Genomic DNA, 16,116 nt, shown 5'->3' with positions numbered 1-16,116 from the left:
TCCAGGCCAGGTGGAGTTACCTTCCATACTCCCCTCAAGTCTTCTCGTTCAGAAGTACAGTGTAAACTTGACTCTCTGGCATGGCATTTGAGAAACTCAGGGTTACTGTCCTTTTAGACAAGTTCTAAAACTAGAAGGGATTGGTGTTCAAGATGACTGAAGACCACGTGGCACTTAATCAAACACTACTGAGTCAATGTCTTAGTCATTTAGTGTGGTTCTTGTTTCTTCCATTTGGAAACAATACCAAGGAAAGCATTTTTTTTTTTTTTTCGTATTGACTCTTTCAGACTTCTGCTAGGGCTACCAGCAGAGGCTCTCAGATGCCATCACAACAGTCCAACTCTTAAGGGGCTTTTTCACAGAGAACTATTCCAGGAGAAAGGCTAAACTCTGCTCCTATGAGGAACTGAGGAGCAGCAGCTGGGCAGGGCTGCCCCTGACCCCTCTATCTCCTTGCCTTTGGCCATGGCTTCCTGGTCTATTATCTCTTCCCTCTTGTTCTTGGTCTCTTGCCACCTTCCCTCCTGCCAACCCCAGATGGGATGCTCAGGACCTGCAGCCCACTTTTGCCCTTGTTCTGGCTGGGGGTGAGCAGTAGCCATCCGTTCTGCTAGGCTACTTCTGAATCAAAGATGGGGAAATTCTGCATGGCTGCAGCTACTCTGTTCCTTGTGCTTTGTCCTTGAGCCTCACTGTCTGATTCTCTCTTACTGACTTCCTGGCAGGTAGATTTTGAGACCCCCTGTCTGTGAACCAGGTGGTGATGCACCCCTGAGGTACACAGCTCTCATTTCCCAGTGAGGTTCTCCTTGGTCCTGTAGTTAGGCCACTGAGAAGTCAATGCAACAGGGAATGGAGACTGTGTCGACTCATGGAGTGTCCAGAGTGCATGGGTCTCAAATAGTAGGATCTCCCCTGACCTCTTTGCAGTCACTGGGCTGCTGATCTCTGGGGGAGGTGATATTGATTGTCATCTCGTTCCCTTCAGATAGCCTTTTGGCAGGTATTCCTCAGAAGGTCAAGTTCACTGTCACTACTGGCCATTATACAGTAAAAAATGGGGACAGCCTCCAGCTCAGCAATGTGGAGGCCATGCTGATCCTGTGCCAGGCCGAGAACAGAGCCACGATCTTTTCCAACTCGAGAGGTAAGACACCAGCCACCCTGTTGTGAGGCAGGCGTGCAGTGTGGTGGATGTAGTGCTGTCACGCACCAAGAGGCTATGCAAATGACCCGCATCACGCCATCTAGGCAGCATTCCCCAATGTTTCCCGGTGCCCCTGCTGTCCTCAGGCTTCTGACGGAGGTTCCTTAGTGGACTGACCTGGCTCCTGGGCTGGTGCCAGGTGGTGCTGACCTTGCTGCTGATGGACGGTGCAGCTTCACAGCCAGGCCACTCCACAGAGACACCCCCCACACTGGAAAGCTCGAGCAGGTCACCCTTCGTAGGCCTTGGTTGCAGCCCTCAACGATGCCCAGAGCCCACAGACCCACCCTTGTGGAGTGTGACGGGAGGCTCCTGCTCTGTCATTGGGCAGGCCGTGGTCCTCTGGAGGCATGCAGCGGGCAGGCATGAGGGGACACAGGGCCACATGGGACTTGCCCTGTCTGATCTTCAGGCTGAGAGCAGTGGCTGTCCTGGGGCTATTCTTAGACTCGCTGCCTTTCCCCTGGCACCTTCGTCTCTCCCTGTGTGTAGGACAGCAGGAGCTTACACAGGCCCACTGCCTGCTGACAGGAGGGAGCTAGCGGGGGTGTGTCTGAGGGGCTCTTTACACCTCCCACAGAGGAGTCCTCTGTCGCCTCGCTCCGGATCCAGTCCTCCGACAAGGTCACTAGCATCGGTCTGCCTGCTGTGCCTGCGTACCACGTGATCGAGTTTGAGCTGGAGGTTCTGTCTTTACCTTCAGCTTCAGCAGCTATGGGGGAGAGGGGCATTCAGGGGACACCGGAGCTCCACAGGAAGCAGAAGGACAGACAGAAAAGTGGCCACTGCATGGTCACCACAGACCACAAGGTAGGGAGACTGCAGGCTGTGCTGCCTTGGTGGCAGCTTCTGTCCATCTGCCTGTTGTGTGAGATGGCTTCTGCTCCCATTTGTGTCTGTGAAGTATCCCTTCCTAGAAGGGTAGCAGGCTCTGACCCCTCCACTCTGGCTGCATTGCAGGAGCCACACTGAGGGAATGAGGGTGAATCTGTTGGTCTTGTGAGCGGCCAGAACAGCTGTGTCAGGTGTACGTCATGACAGACTCAGCCAGGAGGCGCTCTGTGAGGGCAGGCTTTGGGGCCACTGTTTGTTGACAGCTAATGGAAAGATCCTTGACGTTGGTCCCAGGTCCAAGTTGCCTGCGGCATGCTCGTTCAGGGGTGTCCACACCCTGTGGTACAGGGACTGATTCTGAGGGCTCTTTCCAACTGCCCACAAGTTGCAACACATGCATAGAACAGGAAGAGAGGGGGTCAGACAGCAGCCACTGGGAAGAGATGGTGGCACAAGATACCAGACAGCCAGCACCTGAAAGAATGCAGTTTCAGCTTTCAGTTCTTGAGCACACGAGGAAGTTTCCTCCTCATCTGGTATAGTTGGGAGGCACAGGTGGTGTTTCAGTAGGAGGCCTGGCCGGTTCTAGGCTGTGCATGTTCTGTGTCTGGTGCACTCATTTGTTCCATGTGGGGAGACAAAGGAAGCTCCAGGCCACTTCCCTCCCTGCCATCGGCTGAGTTCTCAGTGCAGTAGCAAATGGACGGGGTGACTAGATAGTGTCCTCAGGTGTGTCTGATGCCTCAGCCCCATGTGTGGGAGGGCAACTGGCAGGCTTGCTGCTTGCCAAGTGCCTGGAGCCCCTGGGGCTGTGCTGCGGAGCCTGGACTGCCTGCCTGTTCTGACTGCTTTTCTTGTCTGTTGCTTAACCTCACAGTTCTCACTTGATCGTTTGTGCATGTGCTTGATAGAATTGTGCTTTCTGCATAATGAGTGCTGAAACCATGGTAAAATGTCCCAGGCATGAGCAATGCTGCAGAACTGGACGGGTGGTGGCAGTGCCTGCCTTTGGGCAGGCAGACTGAGCGTGCCCCTCTGTGTCCTCCACAGGTGTCAATCGACTGCCCATGGTCCATCTACTCCACTGTCATTGCACTGACATTCAGTGTGCCCTTCAGGACCACGCACTCCCTGCTCTCCTCTGGAACCCGGTAAGAAGGCCCAAGACTCTGCTGAGTGACAGTTCTCGATTCAGAGCCCTGGTGATAACTAGGATGCCTTCTTCCATGCACAGTGCCACTGGTGCCTGTTGAATCTTGTAACATCCAGTCTGTGCCTGAGCCCAAATGACATTTTATTGTTGGTTAATTTGATCTGGAGTCCTTAAAGTCCCCATTTGAGAAGAAGAGCCACTAGATAGTTCTCTTTCCCATCCTCCTATTTTTTGGCCTGTGGACTTCTAGAAAGACAGCCATTCTGGATTTGACTGGTTGCATCCTTGAGATTTGTGTAACTGGTCTCCCTGTCCCCGGATCTCTTGTCAGTTGCTCGTTGTCTCCAGAGTAGGGTTTTTCAGAACCTGACCTGATCCAGTTGGTTCCTTGTTGCAGGGCTGCCCTGTGTGTACTCCTCAGGGAATTCAGCAGCAGCTCCGAGCTCTCCCACTAGGTGCGGTAGCAGCTCTTCCCTTGACACCCACGCATCTTCAGCAGCAGGCACTGCTGCTCTAGAGGCTGAGCGTGGTGGGACAGGAGAGTTTGGAGCTGACACGACGACCCTGTAGGGGAGACACGTGTTTGCTTGTCCTGCTCTGAGCGATGGTGCTGTGCAGATCACTGGGCTCCGACAAAGCCTGGGCTCTCACTGTATGGCTCCCTTCGTTTCATTAATTGATGATATTTGGGTGAATTGAAAACGAAAGTGTGGAACCTTACACTAGCCGGGGAACTGTAGATGTTAATGGTTGGAAGCGCAATACTCTCTCAGCAGAGAGCCACAGTGCTGTGCGGGTGCACCTGAGAAACCTCTTCCTAAGGTCCACTTTAGAGACCTGTCTTCACAGCTCCATGGGGATGGAGATGGGGAGCCCCAGCCTCGGCTTTCGAGTGACGAGGGCTGCTCTCCCCAGCATTCCTGGCAACCTGCTGTCTGCTAGGGATGGGCTGCATCATGACCAATGATGCCTCATCATTTGAAACAAGCAGAAATAGCTTGTTTTAAAAGATTTACTTTTTTCTGGCACTTTTACATGTGAAATCCAAAGTAGAAATATATGCAACAATTCATTCTTATTTTGCTGTAGTGACTCCCTAGTCAGTGAGGGTCTTCCTAACAGAGCTGAAATGTATTTCATGAGACTCTCAAATGTCAAAGTCACATGTCTTGTCTCTGCTCTAGGAAATATGTTCAAGTGTGTGTACAGAACTTGTCAGAACTTGACTTCCAGCTGTCAGACAGTAGCCTTACAGACACTGGTGACACTGCTGACCTACAGCTGACTCCATTGAACCCACAGTGCGAGCAGGTAAGTGTCCTACAGGGCTGAGCACCAGCTCTCAGCAGAGGTCAGTGTCAGGCTGAGGTATGTGGTTTCGGTTGAAAGGAGAGAGTGTGATGCGCTTTGAGGTTGAGCCTGTGAGTGCAGAGAAGAGTTCTGCTGCTGAGCAAAAAGAGCATGTGTGTATCGTGGACAGCCCAGGCTAGAGCCACGTGTGCTGTGTGAGCACGCCGTATTTCACCTGTGGGGTGTGTGGCCTTGTTAGGGTGGGCTGGGGATGCAGCTGAGGCACCATGAACAGATGTTCCTTCATGTTTAGGAGAATTTCCTCTTTAACTTGTTCTGCTCCAGACATGCCTATGCAGACACAGGCACATACTGGTATCTCCCCTAGTTAATGGCTCCCTTCTGCCTCTAAGTAAAATTGGCCTGTGCTGGGGAGGAGGAGCCCCACCCATGTCCTGGAACAGCTTCGTGAGGGTTGTGTCAGGGCCTCACTGCCTGGCGGGTGCTGCCTGGCCTTTTCTGCTCTCTTCCCACGTATGTTCAGACAGTGCCTGCCGAGTGCTGAGAACGCGGCTGTTTCCTGGTAGATGTCTGCACCTTCAGCATTTCCACAGGACTTCCCACTGACATGTTCACCCTAGCGCATCCCCCTGTGTGAGAGGTGTGTGTGGGTGTGCCACAGACTAATAAACACTCTTGAGGCTCCTTTCTTATGATCCCTGGTACTGTGACGTTGTGGGCCCTTAAGGCCTCAGCACCTTTTGCCAGTCCTCTGCTGTCCTGTGGGACCAGGCTGAGACAGCAGTGGCACTGCAGGGCCACAGGCAGCACCTGCAGGCAGGTGGAAGGGCTCCAACACGTAGGTCCCTCTGCATGCAGTGTAGCATCTGGTTGTCTGTGTCCCTGATGCTGTGCAACATGACAATGGTGGCTATCTTTGCAGCACATCCACAGCAAGCAGTCAGTGTTCTTTGTCTGGGAGCTACAGTGGACACAGGAGCCTCCCCCAGCCCTGTGCTGCCAGTTCTCCGTTGGATTCTGCCCAGCTTCTGAGGAACAGCTGTCCATCTCCTTAAAGCCCTACACTTACGAATTTCAATTGGAGAACTTTTTTGTATGTAACGTATTATTTGGGGAGTGGGGTCTGGGAAGGGAAAGCAAAAGGTGGCATCTTTTGTGTGTGTGTGTGGTGCTAGGATTCAACCTAGGACCTCTTGTACTCTAGACAAGTGTTCCACTGCTGAGCTATATCCCTGACCTGTAGTTGAGGCAGGGTCTTGCTGAGTTGCCCAGGCTGGCCTTGAACTAGAGATCCTCCTGCCTCAGCCTCATGCTGGGATTAGCATGAGCCACCACACCCAGCTAGGTGGCATATTTTTTATAGGCCCCCAAATTTCAGATGGTTTGGTTATTCAGTGTCATGAAGCAGCAGCTCAAGGAAAATGGTCAGTTCTTGGAGTAACTGAGTCCCTGGGTGTCTTCACTGTGGAACCCAGGTCCTTCCCAGGTGGCACACCCAAGGAACACACACACCTGAGGCACAGGTGCCCCTCTCTTCCTTGCAATGCTTTGCACTCCCTTGGAATACAGGTTGGAGCCATTTCATCTTGGTCGCTAGCTCCTGGGGCCGTAGGGGCATTGTGTTCTGAGGCAGGTCTGGTTTTTTAAATGAAAAGTCAAAAATGTTTTAGATATTTTTCTGTGGAATATTGTACATTTTCTTACAGTCTTTGCCTCGTTTGGTAGAAGGCAGTTTGAGTGTGGAGCTAGCATGGCGTTGAGCTGGATGGGTGAGCCCAATTGGTTTCACGTTCTTGTAAGAGGCTACTTGACCGAATGCAGGGCAAATCCAGATGCAGTGCACAGCTTTGTGGTACTTGCTTTCTTTACTCAAGCTTGTTGGGAAGGCATTTGTGTTCATAGTCCTTCACAGTAAGTCTTCCCCCTCGGCCTCTCTTGGACCCTCCGTGTCAGCCTTGGAGCTAAATGTGATCACGAGCACAGTGTCAGACAGGTGCCTTTCTGACCTGTGGGCAGCAGCAGTGGGAATCAGTGTGGTGGGCTGGTCGTCCAGCTGGTTTGCACACTGTGGCCGTAGCTAGTCAGCACTGTCACTGGCATTTTTCCATCCCCCTTTCTTCCTTTTCAGATCAAGAGTGTAGAAAGAGCTTTTCATTAGAGACTGTGCAGGTTGAGTGAAAGGCTAGCGGAAAATGTTTGGTGGATTGTTCATTTGAAAACTGGAGTTCTGAGACGAGAAATGTATATAGTACCATTTGTTTTGGAATAGCTTTAGTAAGATATTATCTATGTGCCATTAAGTTCACCCATTTAAGGTGCATGAGGCAGTGTCTAATCTTATTTCAGAACGCTTTTATCACTCCACAAGAAACTGGCACCTATCAGCAGTCACTCCTCATTCTCTCTTCCTCTGGCAAATCTATGATCTGTGGGCAGATTATTATTTCCTAGGTGTTTGCCCAAGGGAGTCAAATATATCTGTCCATGTAAAAGCTGGTACCCAGATTTCCCCAATGTGAAACAGCCAGATTCCAGCCACTGCTAAGTAGATAAATAAGTGGTTATATGGTCCACCTACACAGTGGGATATCATCCAGCCAGGAAAGGGAACAAAGTTCTTATACCTGACAGTCTGTGCATGAGCCTCTTCTGAACTTTTTACATTAATGGGATCATATTATATGTGATAGCTGTGACTAGCTTTTTTTTCATATAACAAAATGTCATTTTAAAAAATATTTGTAGTTGTAGATGGACCAATACCTTTATTTTGTTTATTCATTTATTTATTTATTATTATTATTTTTTAATGTGCTGGAGATCAAACCCAGTGCCTCACATGTGCTGGGCAAGTGCTGTGCCACTGAGCCACCACCTCAGCCCAGCCTTATAGCATAATGTCTTTGAAGTTCTCTTTTTTTGGTGGGGAGGTTCCTTTTGGTACTGTGCATTGAACTCGGGGTGCTCTACCACTGAGCTATACCCTCAGTCCATTTTATTTCTTTAATTTTCAGACAGGGTTACTGAGGTTGCCCTCCAGCTGTGATCCTGAGTCTTTGGGATCCCAGGTGTGTGTCACCATGCCCTGCAGGGTTCGTTCATTTTGAAGCAGGCGTCAGGTCTTTGTTTCTTTCCATGGGTGGTTGGTATTCCCCTGTGTGGACAGAACATGTGTTTATCTATTTACCAGTGGGTTTCCACTTAGGGGAGATCTGTGTGCTGGTTTTTGCATGGACAGATGTATTTGGTTCTCTAGGGTGAACCCTTGGAAGTGTTTGACTTTTTAAAGAAGTGCTGAGCTGTCCTTTGAAGAGGTCTCACCACTCTGTTCCCACCAGCAAGCCAGTGGCTCCAGTTCCTGCACATTCTCACCAACACTAGTTTGTGTTTCCTTTTGATTGCAGCCATCCCCAGGGATCCAGATGGCATCTCATGGTTGTGATGTCCATTTCCCTGTGGCTACCAATTCCACACATCTCTTTTGGCTAACAGACCATTGTATGTCTTCTTTGGAAAGAAGTCTGTTCAGATCCTTTTACTGATTTTTAAGTGGAGCTCTTCGCAACCCCACTGTTATTTAATTCTAAGCACTATATATTCCAGGTGTCAGTTCCTTACCATGTGAATAATTTGCACATACTTTCCCCATTCTATTAGTTGTCTTTTTACTTTCTTGATGGTGTCCTTTGAGCACAGATGTTTTTAGTTAGAAGTCTAGTTTATCTCTTTTTTTTTGCTTGAACTTCTGGTTGTAGGTTCTAAGAAATTGTCTCCTGACTGAAGGTCATAGCTTTTTTTTCCTCTTGCATTTTCATCTGAGAGTTTTATAGTCTTAATGCTTCCATTTAGGTGTGCAGTTGGTGTAATTTCTGCGTGTTGAGAGGGAGGGCCCACATGCACTCTTTCCACGTGGCTCATCAGTTGTCCTTATACCATTTGTTGAAAAGACCTCTTGCCTTATCCAGTGGCTTGGACACCCTTGTTGGGAATCACTTGACCATGTCTGTTGGAGCTCTGATTTCTGATCAGAACTGGCAGCCTCAGCCACTGCTATCTGGCAGGAGGCACTGCCATGGTCCTCTCTGAAGGACCCACCTCTTGCACAGTCACGTTCTTGCATCCCAGAGGTGGCCAGGAAGCAGCCTGCAGGGACACACGCTTTGGAGCAGACTCACCGTCACCACTCCCACTCGAGTTTCCTCCACGCTCAGGGCGAGCCAGCCTGTCTCCTTCACAGGACTCAGGAGCACTCTGGACTAGGTGTACTCTTCTAGACCTCCTCAGACCAGGCAGGCACCTGGAGTGGGGACCGTGTGACCCTGCAGGCTCCCTATGCTCCGGGCAGGTGTGTGTGAATGAGCCTCTTGCCGTTCCCTGCGTGGACTGAACAGAGGATACTGAAGAATTCACGTTAATTTTGCTTGTTGTGGTAATAGCAATGTGTTTTGGTAAGAAAGTGTTTTTTAGTAATGCATACTAAACATATGGGGTGAAATGACAGGTTATCTGGCATTACCTTAAAATTCGTCAGGCATATTCAGAAATGTGGACAACTATACAGATGGGGAAACAAAGCAAAATGCTGATCTTTGAAGCTGAGTGGTAGGCATATGGAGGGTTGTTGTGTTCTCCTTTCTTCTTATGCTTAGAAATGTCCTTAATTTAGAAAAAGGCATCAAGGCCCTGAAAGTAGGACTTCCCAAGAGCATGGTGTCTCCAGCAGGAGCTGTGTAGGGCAAGTGGTGCAGCTGCCCTTCTGGCTGACTGAGCAGGCAGCCCCTTTGCTCAGCTGCTCTCAAGTGTGTGGGCAGTGCTGTGCTGGCCTCTAGCAGCATTTCTTCAGGACATTTGGTTATATTGTCCCTTCTTGCCTAGACACTGTACACCGTGAATGCTGAGATATCCCCTCCAGTGGGGGCAGAATATTGCAGAACAGGCTCGCTCTGCTCCTTGGAGGTATCCATCACACGGCTTACAGACCTCCTGGAGGTGGACAAGGATGAAGCTCTGACAGAGTCTGATGAGTACTTTTCGACAAAGCTTATGTATGAAGGTAGGTCTCAAGGCTCCTGTTCCCTGACTTGTGATAGTCCACTGTGTCAGGGGTGCACCCCTTCCTTCAGAATGGAGTCCTAGGAGAGAGTGTTCTAGGATGACAAGTGCTGATTGACAGGTTCATATGTACCCTGGGCTCTGGGTATTGAGCTCTGTTATTTTCAAGTCTTTTCTAGTGAGAATTTATCTAGCAATCTCGGGGCTCATGCCGAGAATACAGTGGCACTCCTGCCTGCATGTGTCTCAGGGTCTGACCATTGCTCCCCACTGCTCAGCTACTGAGGCTCCGGGACCACACACCTGCCCAGCCTCCCATCCTGCGCTCTCCCAGAACCCTTTCACTCTTCCTCCACCGAGGCCCGGGCCTCTTCAGTCCAAAAGTTCTCAAAGTTACAGTAAACATGACTGATAAGCCAAATATTTACTTATTTACTTTAAAACAATAACAGTAACCCATTGTATGACATTTTTCATGAAAGTAACTGTCCCCAAATAGTGAAAAGAATGACATTGAAATCTTTTAGATGTCTGCCTTAATAGAAGGTCTCTGAAGTTTCACTTGTATTCCAAGGTGACAAGTTGTATCATTTGAAGAACATGAAGCAATCCAACCTTGCCCAGACTTGTTGCTGGGAGAGGGGGATTACTTCAGCAGCCTCTCAGATGTCACGCTCTTGGATGCTGTACATTTTACAGACCTAGTATGCCAGGAGTCTGAACTCATGTGGGTGCCCTTGTGGCTCTCATTTCTTCAAACCCTTCAGTTCATGCTGCAGTTTGAGTGGATCTTTGCCTGGGCCTTGCTGTGTGACGTAATGCACTGGCCATTGGGAAGACAGTTTCCCAAGTTAGGCAGGTCTTCCACTGCTGACATGCTCTATTCCACACTGTCAGAAGTTCACATTTGAGCTGGGCATGTGGCGTAAGCCCATAATCCCAATAGCTCTGGAGGCTGAGGCAGGAGGATCACAAGTTCAAAGCCAGCCTCAAAAACTTAGGGAAGCCCTAAGAAACTCAGTGAGACCCTGTCTCAAAAAAAAATTAAAAAATAACAAATTAAAAAATGGACTGGGGATGTGGCTCAGTGGGGAAAAGCCCCTGGGTTCAATCCTTGCCACCAAAAAAAATGCCCACATGTGGAAGCTGACCTGGTAAGTCTTTGAGCACTGCCTCTGACAGGCTGCAGTGGTAAATGCAAGTTTCTCCAAATCCAGATGAACTGTTTAAATTCTGTCTCAGGCAACAGATACTGTTGTTTTTCTTTGGAGTGACAGTCTCATATGGTCCACTTTCAAGCAATGTTTGCTGACTTGCAAGACCACTCGTGGTTTCTCTGTCATTGGTTCAAGTAAAAGACTGTTCCATGGAAACAGTAACCAGTCCCGTGCGCAGCACAGCACTGCTCACGCGATCCCTGAGATGGCTGCAGTGGTGCCCACGTTCCCTTCTGTCAGAGAATGTGGAAGCACATGTGCTCAAGACTTCAAGGGGCCTAGCTGTCCTTCAGTGCCCAGGGACTGGGCACACTGAGCCCGCCTACCGTACACTGCTGTTCACCTGTGACATTCTCAGAATGACAGCAGTACAGGGAGGGAGAGTGGGTCAGTGGTGGACAAGGGTTAGGGCGGTAAGGAGACAGCAGGGGCTGGTGTCAGTGACAGCAGACCGTTCTGTGCCTGGGTTGCAGTGCTTGATCTGCGAAGCCACACAGGTGGCAGATGCTGTGGAATTGTACCCAAAGACGTACCAAGCCACAAGTACCTGCAGAAGCTGAGCATCCTGGGAGGGCTGTGGTCTGGTCACTGTGTTGTCCATTGTCCATTTCCTGTTGATACGTGAGGTGGCACAGGTGGGGTGGCTTGTGGTGGGTTCGACCTGTCCACTGTTACTGCAGCTCCTCTGGAGTCCACAAATACATCATGATTTTTAGAGATGCTTACTCAGGCTCACTTTAATTAAGTTGATAGTGGTGACTGCTTTGTAGAGGATGCTTTTAATTAGGTTGCAGTTTGTCCATGGTGGTGAAGAACGGGAAGGTAATGACTGAGTCTGTACCTCTGTGGGTGCCACTGTTCCCTGGTCAAGGCCAGTGTGAGCAGCCTGTGGATGCTGCTGGGCCTCTGCAGCACCACCTGACCTCAGGGCCTCCCTGTCTGCTTCTCTGCTGCTTGTGGCCTTCTGATCACACATCCTGGTCTGCGCTGGTGTCCCTGTGATAGGAAGCTGTGAGGCCAGGTCCCGTCCTGCTTACCTCCTGTCCCCAGGTTCTATCCTGCTGTTGTCCTCTTCCCAGGCTGGTGTGCTGGAACTGGCTGAGTCAAGTGCAGGTCTTGTCTTTAGAACTGCTGTTAATAATAACAGCTACCACACCTCGAGGCTGCTGTGTTCCAGGGTGGAGCTGTATGCCTTCTGTGCATCTTCCCTTCTCATTCTTAGGAAGAGGCCCTCCATGGGGCGGTTGCACCTGGAGGCCTGGGGATGCCTGCGTGCTTCCACTGTTCTTGAAGCTGCCACTCACCATATTGCTGCCCCTGGCTGTTTTAATCATGCTTCATTTATTTAGAGGAAAAAGTCATTTTCTGTGTGCACCAGTGTGACCCAGGCTGAACTGGGACTAACGAATGCTGGACTAGCAGAAAGGCTGACCTTGGTTATGAGAACACGTTTTATATTAAGGAGCAATCACATCGTTTGGAGCCTCCACCTTCAGGTGTGAGAGGGCTGGTAAATAGCGGTCCTCACTTTGCTCTGAGTACTAACTGCCCTGTGCCTCCTCATTTCAGTTGTTGACAACAGCAGCAACTGGGCGGTGTGTGGGAAGAGCTGTGGTGTCGTCTCCATGCCTGTGGCTGCTCGGGCCACTCACAGAGTTCACATGGAAGTGATGCCTCTCTTTGCGGGCTACCTCCCCTTGCCTGATGTCCGGCTGTTTAAATACCTCCCTCATCACTCTGCACACTCCTCACAACTGGATGCTGGTAAGTACTTTGTAAGAAATAGTACAGACGCTCCTTTACTTATGATGGGTCACTCCTGAGAGCTGTGCCTTAAGGTCTCAGTGTCGTAAGCTGAAAACACATTCACTCTGCCTGACCTACTGGCCCACCTGGTCAGCCAGGCCTCCTAAACCTGCTCAGAACAGCACGGGTGGGCAGAATCATCTAACGTGAAGCCTGTGTTATAAGGCTTTGAAAACCTCATGAGCACAGATAGGTGTAGACCTCATAGCATTCAAAAACACAAAGCACAATATCCAGAAAAAGCTGGCAACATGGTGTACCATAGTGTGGATTGTTCCCCCAGGCGGCCTGTTTGCTGCAGCTCTCTGCTGCTGCCCAGTGTCTTGAGAGAGGATCAGACCACATGTTGCCAGCCTGGGAAAAGACTGACATTCAGAATTTGAAGTGTGGTTTCTACTGAATGTGTACTGCTTTCACACCACTGGAAACTGGAAGAGGTCACAGGTGGAACCATCATAAGACAGGGACTGTCTGTGTTAGTTCTGTAAGCAGGCGGTAGCCTTATGGAGAGACTAATATGCAGAGCAGATTGGAGAATCAACTTGTTTCAGAATTGATAGAAACTAGCCCAGACCTTAGTCCGTGGTCACAGTCATGGCCTCCCTCTGAGGTTGAGCCTCTCTCTATTCCACAAGGCTTTGTTAAGGCAGTGCCTGGGGTGACATTCTTTCACACCCAAAGGTCAGAACAGGGTGGCTTTGCCCCTCTGGGCTGGTAGTGCTGCTGCTTGGTCTGACTTTTGCGTATTCTGCAGACAGTTGGCTTGGTCTGACTTTTGTGTATTCTGCAGACAGTTGGATAGAAAATGACAGCCTGTCAGTGGACAAGCATCCAGACGACCAGCTGGACTGTAGCAGTGTGCGGAGTAGAGGCAGCGTGGCCTCAGCTGCCAGCAGTGAGCACAAAGGCTTGCCCATGCCCCGGCTTCAGGCACTCCCCGCCGGCCAGGTCTTCAACTCCAGCACTGGCATGCAGGTCCTGGTCATTCCCAGCCAAGACGACCATGTCCTAGAAGTCAGTGTCACATGACAACCTGTGGATCAGCCAACACCACAGACAGGCTGTGAGTGCACTTTAGGGATTGTGACTGGATTGTTCTCTGGTGTAGCATGCTGGCTCTAACCAGACTGGCTGCCCTGCTTGGCCAGGGAGGAGTCGGGGAATGGCATCAGTCAGCTTGTTGGTGGAGAAAGCATCCTTTATGTTGTCTTTGGAATGGGATTATTGTCATTTTCTCACCCCTGCCCTGTGCTAGTGTCCAGTGTTTGCTCAGAGCCCCAGCTTCCTTCACTCACCCACTTGCTGCTCATAACAGACTGTTATTCCCCCACGGCCTCCCTCTGCTGGCTCTGCTTGCAGGCCCATCTGACTTTCAGATGGAAGTTCAGCAAGCCTTGCAGTCTTCCTGTGACATTGTGTGCCCTCTGGCCACACAGCTGCCCAGCCTCCTGACTGGGAGGACTGTGGGTCTTCTAAGGGGTGAAATGCAACCCTTCCCTCCAGACCAAGTTGTGCTTTCTACAGAACACTTTCTAGGGCTGGTGGGCAGGGTGCAGGGTCAGCTTGGGAGGGAGCAAACCCCTTGTGTGCCTTGGGATGCCAGAGCCAGGCCGCCTGGGAGGTCCATTGGCTGAGCCTGTAAGGGTTCTCGAGGAGGACTAGACCAGGGCATAAGGAGCAACTCAGAATGGGAAGAGCTTAGGAAAGAATGTTTCTGAACCTGTTTCTCCCAGTGTTGATTGAATATCATATGCACTTGGAATTAAATATATATTTGTCATTACATATGTGGGGGTTAATGTTGACTTTTCTCTCACTTTTAAAGTCTGTACATGTAATTGTAACTGTATAATCAGCATCTTTCTTTTGCACCTTAAGTCTTAGAAGTTTAGATGCTCCATCTAAAGATGAGAGGGGTCTTCTTGGTGTGTTCCAGGCTGCGTGTAGGACTCAGGGCCTGGGGTAACCTCTAACCTGTGTTGGTCCACTCAGTTGCAGTCAGACCATACCAACGAGTTAATTTACTTTCAGTTGTAAATTTAATTGTACATATGGTTGATTTATTATTTTTAAAAGTACAGACTAACTGATGTAATGTTTATGTATAAGTTGCACCAAAAATCAAGGACAAAATAAATGTTTGTTTTTACTGGTGTGAAAATCACAGCTTGTAAATAAGTGTTGTATGTATTAAACCTTTTCCAGCTCTCCAAAGCAATGTATTTTTGTACATATGAAATAGAGTACTCTGAATTCACTGGCATAGTGTGCTTAGAATGGAACTTGACAATGTCCGTGGGAGCAGATGTGGTCAGTCCAGCAGAGGGGGAAGCCTCCGTTACCTGAGAGATCAGGAGCCTCTTCAGCAAGGCTGGCCACAGTGAGCGCTGTGCTCAGGAGGCTGAGGGGACAGGGAGCATGGGGCCCAGACTGAAGCCAAGCAACTGAGCAGTCGTTTTCAGAATTCTGTATGTTGGCTTTTAACTCATTCAGTTAAATAAAGGTAGTGTGATTTTTCCCGTCTTCTTCAATTTTAGAAATTGGAAAAATGTGTAAAGAAAGATGTTCCTGTATTGAATTAAACTTTTCAGAAATTCATCTCCCATAAGTGCAGTTCAAAACCAATAAACTTTGTTAAACTAGTTAGGCAAATTAGAACTCCAGGTTCTAAAGTTCGGGGTCTCCAATGAGGTTTTTTTGTTTGTTTGTTTTTTTAATGGTAAAAGTTGATGATTGACCTACTGACCTGCTAATACCCATGAGCGAAGAGGTCTTTGTTAGCCTCAGAGCCAAGAACAGGCCTTCCTTGATTCGCAGATTCCCATTTATCCTCTGGAAGAGGGAGCAGAACTCAGTGTTGTGTTTATTTTTCTTAAGTTTTCTGGCATCTGCATTCTCTCAGGACGAATTTTCTAATTTCATATATCTAGAGGAGGAAAACAGAGGGGAAGTCCAAAATGTTTATGGCATTTCTTCTGATCTGGAAAATGAATGAAATCAATTTTCCCCCAGTCACCCAAAAGATCATTAGTAAACTAAGATGAGTGCTTCTTTTTTAAGATTAAAGAATGTCACTCAAAAAAACAAATCTTTGTCTCTTTAATTCACCATCAGATTAACTAGGAGGCTGTCACTGGATTTTTGTTGTTAGTTTCGTGTTTGAGTTAGGCTGGTTTTGTTGAACAGTTGTGAAGCCTAGTGGGACATGTGTATCAAAAACAGACTATGTGGCCATTGTACAGAGAACCTGTGGAACATGTAAATGGGAAAGAAAATTGGTTATAATTTTTGTGAATTTCATGGGTTCTCCTATGATTGGAAAAATTATAACTGTTGATTCTACTGTGGGAATTACTGTACTGAATCTGAAAGACTTCTGCCTCAACTCTGTCAGTATTGTCCAGGACAGGGTGGATTCCTGCATTACTGAGTCTGCAGTAATGAGGCTGGAAATTCCATAAAGACACACAAAGTTTTTATGTACTGTTTGTGTATAAAATAAGATTAAATTTTAAAATGAAATTAAACACACC

The 16,116-nt window shown here is 48.9% G+C and overlaps 1 protein-coding gene across 5 annotated transcripts in view; it reads left to right on the top strand.

The window, feature by feature from the left end:
- TRAPPC10 (trafficking protein particle complex subunit 10) overlaps positions 1 to 15,671 on the top strand; it is a 79,060-nt gene extending 63,389 nt beyond the window's left edge. For all 5 annotated transcript variants that reach the window (XM_079100796.1, XM_079100797.1, XM_079100798.1 and 2 more), the window contains 8 exons: positions 992 to 1,150; positions 1,791 to 2,020; positions 3,095 to 3,195; positions 4,382 to 4,508; positions 5,431 to 5,601; positions 9,384 to 9,561; positions 12,347 to 12,541; positions 13,374 to 15,671. In XM_079100796.1, coding sequence (XP_078956922.1) covers positions 992 to 1,150; positions 1,791 to 2,020; positions 3,095 to 3,195; positions 4,382 to 4,508; positions 5,431 to 5,601; positions 9,384 to 9,561; positions 12,347 to 12,541; positions 13,374 to 13,612 — 1,400 coding nt within the window. In that variant the 3' untranslated portion in view covers positions 13,613 to 15,671. The remainder of the gene's footprint in view (positions 1 to 991; positions 1,151 to 1,790; positions 2,021 to 3,094; positions 3,196 to 4,381; positions 4,509 to 5,430; positions 5,602 to 9,383; positions 9,562 to 12,346; positions 12,542 to 13,373) is intronic.
- The last annotated feature ends 445 nt before the right edge of the window (positions 15,672 to 16,116 follow it).

Source organism: Sciurus vulgaris, assembly GCF_902686455.1.
Source record: "Sciurus vulgaris genome assembly, chromosome: 10".
Lineage (NCBI taxonomy): Eukaryota > Metazoa > Chordata > Mammalia > Rodentia > Sciuridae > Sciurus > Sciurus vulgaris.
Note: the sequence above shows the minus strand (reverse complement) of the source record. Positions and strands in the feature narration are given on the sequence as shown.